Source organism: Cucumis melo, chromosome 7, assembly GCF_025177605.1.
Source record: "Cucumis melo cultivar AY chromosome 7, USDA_Cmelo_AY_1.0, whole genome shotgun sequence".
NCBI classification, from domain to species: domain Eukaryota; kingdom Viridiplantae; phylum Streptophyta; class Magnoliopsida; order Cucurbitales; family Cucurbitaceae; genus Cucumis; species Cucumis melo.
This window is the reverse complement of record NC_066863.1, coordinates 9,891,327-9,901,948: the sequence shown is the minus strand read 5'-3', so window position 1 is coordinate 9,901,948 and position 10,622 is coordinate 9,891,327. Positions and strand designations below refer to the sequence as shown.

The following is a 10,622-nucleotide window of genomic DNA, read 5'->3' as shown; positions in this document are numbered from 1 at the left end:
TAATTTCAACAAATGTAAAACTTGTGCCAAAAAACAACAAAAACCAAACAAACACAGCGCTCAGTACTTCAAAGAAAATGTTAGCAGAAAATATTGATATCATGTAGATGTTAATAGACATTTCTAGAACAATTATAAAGAAATGTCTAATTAATAAATAACCATTTCACCCCTTTTAAACAAGTTAAAACTAATATTATTAGTATTATGGCTACACTAGTGATGTTCTTGTTATATTCAATAGGCTTTTTATAATATAATTCACCCCTTTTCTTCCATGGCCACCAGAAAGTTTCTCACATTCTCAAAGTATTGGTATGCAGATAAGGGTGCCCCATCAGGAATAATTACAGAATCACATGGGCCTTCAACAACCTACACAATAACAGGAATTGAATGACCACTCGATAGATGTACTCACCACCCTTTTCGGCCTATACACAAGTAGTAAGATTTAAGAGGGAAAAAGATGACTGGAATTTAAAGCATTTTGTAGCAAAATTATTCATGCACCTCTAAACTGTGGATGGAGATGAGAGCTTTTAATTGTGCACGCCTAAACAATGCCTCATTGTGTATTAAGGGAAAAACCAGAACAAACTATAACCATATAAAAGCATCATACCTCTCCAAATGCCAATACAAATGTTAGAGAGAATTATTGCAACATACTAATTAAAAAGTTTATCCAAGTATATAGGAAGTGCCTGTAGGTAACAAATGTCAAAACAGTGAGAAGCTATACAAAATTCAATACAGATACTGCGACGAATACGTTGAGAATGACAAATATTTGTCATTCAACTAAAAAATCTCATAGATAAAACCCATAATTTATAGTGCTAATTTCTTGTAACGCCCCGCCAAATTTGTCTTCCCTTTTTATCGTCTTAAGAGTAAAATTCTTGAAATTTCTTTCGAATTGAGGAAATTTTTACTTGTGATTAATGAAGATTTAGAGATTTTTGTGGGTGATTTAATTTGTTAAGTTGGCTGTTATTTGGACTAAAGTAGGAAGAAAAAAAAAAAGGGGGGATAAAAGAAATAATATTTATGTTTTTTATTTAGTATTAATTCTTTTATAAAAGGGGGCTTTGGAAAGCGTGTAGTTCACCTCTTCCCCAAGAAGTGAAAAAAAAAAAAAAAAAAAAAAAAAAAAAAAAGAAGAAAACCCTAAATCCCATTCTCCCCCGCCGCCGCCGCCGCTAGTCAACCGCCGTAGGTCACCACGCCGGTCTCCCAGCAGCGTCGAAGATCGGTCCACGTCGAGCCGCCGCGCGCCAAGGATCGAAGCCGCCGCACGCCAAGGATCGAAGCCGCCTTCAGTCGGGAGTCGCAAGCCGAAGCCGAAGCCCATCGCGTCTGCAAGCCGAATCGTGGCGGCCAGCCGAAGCCGAATCGCGTCGCTTCGTTTCGACGCCGAGCAGCCCCCGTCCGCAGCCGCCGAGCGAAGCCGCATTTAAGCCGGACCACCGCAACCCGTCGCGCAACCCGAGTCCGGAAGTCAGCGTCACTCTGCGCGAAGATCAGACCCGACCGAAGACCCGCTCCGCGACCCGAGCCAACGCGCGCCGTATTCCGGAAACCGACCCGCGCCCGCGTGCACCCGCGTGTGAGCCGCGCCGCGCGCTTCTGCGTAGCCGAGCCGCGTCTCCCTCCTGTTGCAAGCCGAGCCGCACGCGTAGTTCCTGTCCAAGCTGAGCCGCGCCTGTCTGCACCGCGAGCCGAGCCGATCTCCAGCCTCCAAGCCGAGCCGGTTCCTGCCCTATTTTCCAGCCGAGCCGCCAAGCTTATTTTGGCTCCTCCCACCTATTTTTGGTAAATTAAGTATTTATTTTGGGCATTTCCCCAATACGACCCAATGTTTTGGGCGCTAAATAATTTAATTTGGACTAAATTAAATTATTTTTCCTAAGGAACGTCTTGGACCGAGTAACTGCTGCAGCGGGAGATTTTCTTCAGTAGGGGCTCAACCACTGCAACCTTTTCTGGGGTAAGTTATTTCAACCGAGTTTTAACCGTTAGCCGTTGGTGACTTATTTACGAACTTTGGCGTTATTAAATATTTAGGATCCCGTTGCTTGGAAAGCACACGTGTCTTGCGGTTAGGACTCGTCGAGTGAATCTCCAGGTAAGAGATTCTACTACTAGTTTCATGTTTGAAGTATGAGACTGTGTATGCCCTATGTTGCATATTGAGGATTTGACAGTATGATGCCTGAAATAAACGCTAGTATGATGCAAATGACGATATAGTTGTGCTATAGCCTGTTATGTGTGGCAAGATCCATTATGCTTACGACGAATGTCGGGACGGAGAATGTAGAAATGATTATGTGACATGTTATATGCTGATGCCATGTGTATGTATACTGCAATTAGGGTACCTGTTAGCTTGATTCTGTTAGAGTCGTACCTGCATGGGTGTCCTTCGGGATCACCACCTATTGAGGACTGTGTGGTCCGACGGGACGCCAGTCTAGCATGATATAGACATGACTCGAGTGACTCGACGGGGTCCTCGCATCCCGACTGTCCTAGGTGTCCCCGGGCACCGAAGACCAGAGTTACGTTCCTACGGGAGCGCATGATTGCACGTGTTCGGGAACGTGCCAGAGATTGGGTACCAGTTATCAGGACTCTAACAGGAAGTTAACAGGCACCTAGTGGGACTAGTAGTGGGTCCCTTACTGAGTATTTTTATACTCATTCTCTCCATTTTATGTTTTCAGGTAGAGGACGAGGCAAGGGCAAGGGCAAACTGGCGAGCGACCCGAAGTGAGACCGAGGAGGGCCATAGGGACTACCGCTTCCGCTTATTTCTTATTTCAGATTTTAGCATTTGAGTTTGAGTACTTTTTTTTTTTTCACTATCTTTCATGTAGATAGGGCCCGAGTAGGATTTCAGAACGTTTTTACATTTTTGCACGACTACCTTGTTTATGCTTTTATAAATGAATTTCTTGAACCGTATGCTTTTAATAAAATTTTATGACTTAAACCACTTGTTCTATATTGAGTAATGACTTCGATTCAGTATAAGGAGTTGGGTCGTTACAGTTGGTATCAGAGCACAGTGTTTTAGGTTCTGTAGACTGACCTACGATGTAAGTCATTTTTGTTTTTGGTTTTACTTCACCCTATGGCTATACGGTCCTTCGGCACTCGCCAGGTATGTCTAAAGCCTTGCTAATGTTAAGATTACAATTTTGCCTGAATAGTCTAAGACCTAGATATAGGGTGTTAAGTTCTTGTGGTGAGAAGTTTGTTGGTGAATTTTAGGGAGAATGCCGCCACGTAGAGGTACACGCCGAGGAGGTGGTAGGGGAGGCAGAGGAGCCGGTCGTGGCCAGCCGGAGGCGCCACCTGTTGCACCGGCAGTCGACCCAAACGCACCGGTCACCCAGGCGGATCTCGCCGCAATGGAGCAGCGTTATCAGGACATGCTGCAAGCTGCTTTGGCGCCTTTCCTTGCCGCCCAGCAGAACCAGGCCGCCCCTGTTCAGGCCGAGGCCGCCCCTGCTCAGGCCCAGGCCGCCCCTGTTCAGGCTCAGGCCGTCGCTCCTCCAGCCCCTGAGGAAGCTCAACCAGTACCAGTTCAACTGTCGGCCGAGGCGAAACACTTACGGGATTTCAGGAAGTATAATCCCAAGACCTTTGACGGATCCATGGACAACCCCACAAAGGCCCAAATGTGGTTGACGTCCATAGAGACTATTTTCCGGTACATGAAGTGCCCAGAAGACCAGAAGGTGCAGTGTGCAGTCTTCTTCTTGGAGGACAGGGGCACCGCCTGGTGGGAGACCGCGGAGAGAATGCTAGGGGGCGATGTAAGCAAAATAACATGGGAGCAGTTCAAGGAGAACTTCTATGCTAAGTTTTTCTCCGCCAATGTGAAGCACGCCAAGCTGCAAGAGTTCCTAAACTTGGAGCAAGGCGACATGACGGTGGAGCAGTACGACGCCGAGTTCGATATGCTGTCCCGCTTTGCTCCCGATATGGTAAGAGAGGAGGCTGCCAGGACGGAGAAATTTGTTAGAGGACTCAGGCTAGACCTTCAGGGCATTGTCAGAGCCCTCCGCCCAGCCACGCATGCTGATGCACTACGTATAGCACTGGATTTGAGCCTGCCTGAGAGAGCCGATGCGTCTAAGGCTGCCGGCAGAGGGTCAGCCTTGGGACAGAAGAGAAAGGTTGAGACGCAGCCTGACGTAGCACCGCAGCGAACACTGAGGTCAGGAGGTGTCTTCCAGAGACACCGACGGGAGCTTGCAGCAGCCGGGAGGACTCTGAGAGAGCTACCCGCTTGTACTACCTGCGGGAGAGTCCACGGAGGTCGTTGCTTGGCTGGAAGTGGAGTCTGCTTTAGGTGCAGACAGCCGGGGCACACTGCTGATATGTGTCCTCGGAAACCCTTTGAGACGACACCGCCCCAGCCTTCTGCGGCCCAGCAGGGGAGAGTTTTCGCCACTACCCGGCAGGAGGCCGAGCGAGCTGGCACTGTGGTGACAGGTACGCTCCCAATTTTGGGGCACTATGCTTTTGTGCTATTTGACTCTGGGTCATCCCACTCGTTTATATCCTCCGTTTTCGTTCAGCATGTGGGTTTAGAGGTAGAGCCTTTGGGTAGTGTTTTGTCGGTTTCTACTCCATCTGGGGAGGTCCTGTTGTCCAAAGAACAAATAAAGGCATGTCGGGTAGAGATAGCGAATCGTATGTTAGACGTGACCTTGCTAGTGTTAGACATGCAGGATTTTGATGTGATACTAGGCATGGATTGGCTGTCAGCCAACCATGCCAATATAGACTGTTATGGCAAGGAAGTTGTTTTCAACCCTCCCTCCGAGGCTAGTTTCAAATTCAGGGGGGCAGGTATGGTATGTATACCCAAGGTCATCTCAGCCATGAAGGCCAGTAAACTACTCAGCCAGGGTACTTGGGGTATTTTGGCAAGCGTAGTGGATGTGAGAGAGCCAGAAGTTTCCCTATCCTCCGAACCCGTGGTAAGAGAGTACCCCGACGTTTTCCCAGACGAACTCCCAGGACTTCCGCCCCCCAGAGAGGTAGACTTCGCCATCGAGTTAGAGCCGGGCACTGCTCCTATCTCGAGGGCCCCTTACAGAATGGCTCCAGCCGAACTAAAGGAGTTGAAGGTCCAATTACAGGAGTTGCTGGACAAAGGCTTCATCCGGCCCAGTGTGTCGCCTTGGGGAGCCCCAGTATTGTTCGTGAAGAAGAAGGATGGGTCAATGCGCCTTTGTATTGACTACCGAGAGCTGAACAAGGTGACAGTCAAAAACCGCTACCCCTTGCCCAGGATTGATGACCTGTTCGATCAGTTGCAGGGAGCCACCGTCTTCTCCAAGATCGACCTGCGATCAGGCTATCACCAGTTGAGGATTAGGGACGGTGACATCCCCAAGACGGCCTTTCGATCGAGGTACGGACATTACGAATTCGTTGTGATGTCTTTCGGCTTGACTAACGCTCCTGCAGTATTCATGGATCTGATGAACAGGGTGTTTAAGGAGTTTCTAGACTCGTTCGTCATAGTCTTCATTGACGACATCCTCATTTACTCAAAAACTGAGGCTGAGCACGAGGAGCACTTACACCAAGTTTTGGAGACCCTTCGAGCCAACAAGTTGTATGCCAAGTTCTCCAAGTGTGAATTCTGGTTAAGGAAGGTGACATTTCTTGGCCATGTGGTTTCCAGTGAGGGAGTTTCAGTAGATCCCGCAAAGATTGAAGCGGTGACCAACTGGACTCGACCGTCCACGGTTAGTGAAATTCGAAGTTTTCTGGGCTTGGCGGGTTACTACAGGAGGTTCGTGGAAGACTTCTCACGTATAGCCAGCCCGTTGACCCAGTTGACCAGGAAGGGAACCCCTTTTGTCTGGAGCCCAGCTTGCGAGAAGAGCTTTCAGGAGCTCAAACAGAAGCTAGTGACTGCACCGGTCCTGACAGTGCCCGATGGTTCGGGAAACTTTGTAATCTATAGTGACGCCTCCAAGAAGGGACTAGGTTGTGTCCTGATGCAGCAGGGTAAGGTAGTTGCTTATGCCTCCCGCCAGTTGAAGATCCATGAGCAGAACTACCCTACCCATGACTTGGAGTTGGCAGCTGTAGTCTTTGCACTGAAGATATGGAGGCACTATCTGTACGGTGAGAAGATTCAGATTTACACCGATCATAAGAGCCTGAAGTACTTCTTCACCCAGAAGGAGTTGAACATGAGGCAGAGGAGGTGGCTTGAGTTGGTGAAAGACTACGACTGCGAGATCCTATACCACCCAGGTAAAGCGAATGTAGTGGCTGATGCGCTAAGTAGGAAAGTTGCACATTCAGCAGCGCTAATCACCAAGCAGACCCCCTTACTCAGGGACTTTGAGAGGGCAGAGATTGCAGTCTCAGTAGGTGAGGTTACCGCACAGTTGGCTCAGTTGACAGTCCAGCCAACCTTGAGGCAAAAGATCATTGCTGCTCAGCTGAATGATCCTTATCTGGCAGAGAAGCGTCGCGTGGTAGAGACAGAGCAAGGTGAAGGCTTCTCCATATCCTCTGACGATGGCCTTATGTTTGAAGGACGCCTCTGTGTGCCGGAAGACAGCGCAGTTAAGACGGAGCTTTTGACTGAGGCTCACAGTTCCCCGTTTACCATGCACCCTGGGAGTACGAAGATGTACCAGGACTTAAGGAGTGTCTATTGGTGGAGGGGCATGAAGAGGGATGTGGCAGAATTTGTCAGTAGATGCTTGGTGTGCCAGCAGGTGAAGGCACCTAGGCAGCATCCAGCAGGGTTGTTGCAACCCTTGAGTGTGCCAGGGTGGAAGTGGGAGAGTGTGTCGATGGATTTTATTACGGGACTGCCCAAGACCCTAAGGGGCTACACGGTGATCTGGGTCGTGGTCGACAGACTCACGAAGTCGGCCCATTTCGTGCCAGGGAAATCCACTTACACTGCCAGTAAGTGGGGGCAGCTATATATGACAGAGATTGTGAGACTACATGGAGTACCCGTATCCATCATTTCAGACAGAGACGCCCGTTTCACATCGAAGTTCTGGAAAGGACTTCAACTTGCATTAGGTACGAGGTTGGACTTCAGCACGGCATTCCACCCTCAGACTGATGGTCAGACAGAGAGATTGAACCAGATTTTAGAAGACATGTTGCGAGCCTGCGTACTAGAGTTTTCAGGAAGTTGGGACTCCCATCTGCATCTGATGGAGTTTGCCTATAACAACAGCTACCAGGCTACTATCGGTATGGCACCGTTCGAGGCTCTGTATGGCAAGTGCTGTAGGTCCCCTGTCTGCTGGGGCGAGGTTGGAGAGCAGAGGATGCTAGGCCCCGAATTAGTGCAGACGACCAACGCAGCCATACAGAAGATCCGAGCTCGTATGCTGACAGCACAGAGCAGACAGAAGAGTTATGCTGATGTACGACGTAAGGATCTCGAGTTCGAAGTAGGAGATATGGTCTTTCTGAAGGTTGCACCCATGAAGGGTGTTCTGAGGTTCGCGAAGAAGGGGAAGCTGAGTCCACGCTTCGTAGGGCCGTTCGAGATACTGGAGCGGATTGGCCCCGTGGCTTATCGCTTGGCGCTACCCCCATCCCTTGCTGCAGTGCACGACGTATTTCATATCTCCATGCTGAGGAAATATGTCGCAGACCCAACACACGTGGTGGACTTCGAGCCACTACAGTTTAGCGAGAACTTGAGCTACGAGGAGCAGCCTGTCGAGGTCTTGGCAAGAGAGGTCAAGAAGCTTCGCAGTCGAGAAATCCCACTGGTCAAGATCCTTTGGCAGAACCATGGAGTGGAAGAGGCCACGTGGGAGAAAGAAGAGGACATGAGAGCCCAGTACCCCGAGCTGTTCGAGGATTAGAACTTTCGAGGACGAAAGTTTTCTAAGGAGGGGAGATTGTAACGCCCCGCCAAATTTGTCTTCCCTTTTTATCGTCTTAAGAGTAAAATTCTTGAAATTTCTTTCGAATTGAGGAAATTTTTACTTGTGATTAATGAAGATTTAGAGATTTTTGTGGGTGATTTAATTTGTTAAGTTGGCTGTTATTTGGACTAAAGTAGGAAGAAAAAAAAAAAGGGGGGATAAAAGAAATAATATTTATGTTTTTTATTTAGTATTAATTCTTTTATAAAAGGGGGCTTTGGAAAGCGTGTAGTTCACCTCTTCCCCAAGAAGTGAAAAAAAAAAAAAAAAAAAAAAAAAAAAAAAAAGAAGAAAACCCTAAATCCCATTCTCCCCCGCCGCCGCCGCCGCTAGTCAACCGCCGTAGGTCACCACGCCGGTCTCCCAGCAGCGTCGAAGATCGGTCCACGTCGAGCCGCCGCGCGCCAAGGATCGAAGCCGCCGCACGCCAAGGATCGAAGCCGCCTTCAGTCGGGAGTCGCAAGCCGAAGCCGAAGCCCATCGCGTCTGCAAGCCGAATCGTGGCGGCCAGCCGAAGCCGAATCGCGTCGCTTCGTTTCGACGCCGAGCAGCCCCCGTCCGCAGCCGCCGAGCGAAGCCGCATTTAAGCCGGACCACCGCAACCCGTCGCGCAACCCGAGTCCGGAAGTCAGCGTCACTCTGCGCGAAGATCAGACCCGACCGAAGACCCGCTCCGCGACCCGAGCCAACGCGCGCCGTATTCCGGAAACCGACCCGCGCCCGCGTGCACCCGCGTGTGAGCCGCGCCGCGCGCTTCTGCGTAGCCGAGCCGCGTCTCCCTCCTGTTGCAAGCCGAGCCGCACGCGTAGTTCCTGTCCAAGCTGAGCCGCGCCTGTCTGCACCGCGAGCCGAGCCGATCTCCAGCCTCCAAGCCGAGCCGGTTCCTGCCCTATTTTCCAGCCGAGCCGCCAAGCTTATTTTGGCTCCTCCCACCTATTTTTGGTAAATTAAGTATTTATTTTGGGCATTTCCCCAATACGACCCAATGTTTTGGGCGCTAAATAATTTAATTTGGACTAAATTAAATTATTTTTCCTAAGGAACGTCTTGGACCGAGTAACTGCTGCAGCGGGAGATTTTCTTCAGTAGGGGCTCAACCACTGCAACCTTTTCTGGGGTAAGTTATTTCAACCGAGTTTTAACCGTTAGCCGTTGGTGACTTATTTACGAACTTTGGCGTTATTAAATATTTAGGATCCCGTTGCTTGGAAAGCACACGTGTCTTGCGGTTAGGACTCGTCGAGTGAATCTCCAGGTAAGAGATTCTACTACTAGTTTCATGTTTGAAGTATGAGACTGTGTATGCCCTATGTTGCATATTGAGGATTTGACAGTATGATGCCTGAAATAAACGCTAGTATGATGCAAATGACGATATAGTTGTGCTATAGCCTGTTATGTGTGGCAAGATCCATTATGCTTACGACGAATGTCGGGACGGAGAATGTAGAAATGATTATGTGACATGTTATATGCTGATGCCATGTGTATGTATACTGCAATTAGGGTACCTGTTAGCTTGATTCTGTTAGAGTCGTACCTGCATGGGTGTCCTTCGGGATCACCACCTATTGAGGACTGTGTGGTCCGACGGGACGCCAGTCTAGCATGATATAGACATGACTCGAGTGACTCGACGGGGTCCTCGCATCCCGACTGTCCTAGGTGTCCCCGGGCACCGAAGACCAGAGTTACGTTCCTACGGGAGCGCATGATTGCACGTGTTCGGGAACGTGCCAGAGATTGGGTACCAGTTATCAGGACTCTAACAGGAAGTTAACAGGCACCTAGTGGGACTAGTAGTGGGTCCCTTACTGAGTATTTTTATACTCATTCTCTCCATTTTATGTTTTCAGGTAGAGGACGAGGCAAGGGCAAGGGCAAACTGGCGAGCGACCCGAAGTGAGACCGAGGAGGGCCATAGGGACTACCGCTTCCGCTTATTTCTTATTTCAGATTTTAGCATTTGAGTTTGAGTACTTTTTTTTTTTTCACTATCTTTCATGTAGATAGGGCCCGAGTAGGATTTCAGAACGTTTTTACATTTTTGCACGACTACCTTGTTTATGCTTTTATAAATGAATTTCTTGAACCGTATGCTTTTAATAAAATTTTATGACTTAAACCACTTGTTCTATATTGAGTAATGACTTCGATTCAGTATAAGGAGTTGGGTCGTTACATTTCTCCACCTAAATGCCATCCTCGTTTAAAAAAAAATAGAAAACGTCCCTATTTTGTATGCATTGTAAAAAGGGGGGCTCCGGATCCAATCAATTCAATTACCTCCATTGCAACGGAAATGCATAATAGCAACGTAACAAGAAGCTGGTGCGGCTTTTGAACCACTTATAGTATAGCCTAAATTCCTAAATCCCTCTTAAATCTTACTACTCTCGTCTCCAAGCCTAAATTCCTCTTCAGAAGGCTCAGCTGGCAAGTCTTTACCACCAATAACCCCAACGGTTTTCCTCAGGCACCCGACCGCTTCATACCTTCCCAAGGCTTCAAAGTAAAATGATGAACATTCAATTTCATTTCCACATCAACCAAATCCAACATTAAACATTACATAGATTTATTAATATCGACAGTCAATCTGAGTTTCTAACTGAACGTGGGATTGAATTCAAGGTAGCTAACATATGTTCCTCAAAATACATTACA

The 10,622-nt window shown here is 48.4% G+C and overlaps 1 protein-coding gene across 1 annotated transcript; it reads left to right on the top strand.

Annotated features, from left to right (window-relative positions):
* The first annotated feature begins 876 nt into the window (after nt 1–876).
* LOC127150226 (uncharacterized) lies at nt 877–10,119 on the top strand. Its single transcript, XM_051087567.1, has 2 exons — nt 877–4,512; nt 9,812–10,119. The coding sequence occupies exons 1-2, from the start codon at nt 3,288–3,290 to the stop codon at nt 9,859–9,861; spliced, it is 1,275 nt and encodes a 424-aa protein (XP_050943524.1). The 5' UTR covers nt 877–3,287; the 3' UTR covers nt 9,862–10,119.
* The last annotated feature ends 503 nt before the right edge of the window (nt 10,120–10,622 follow it).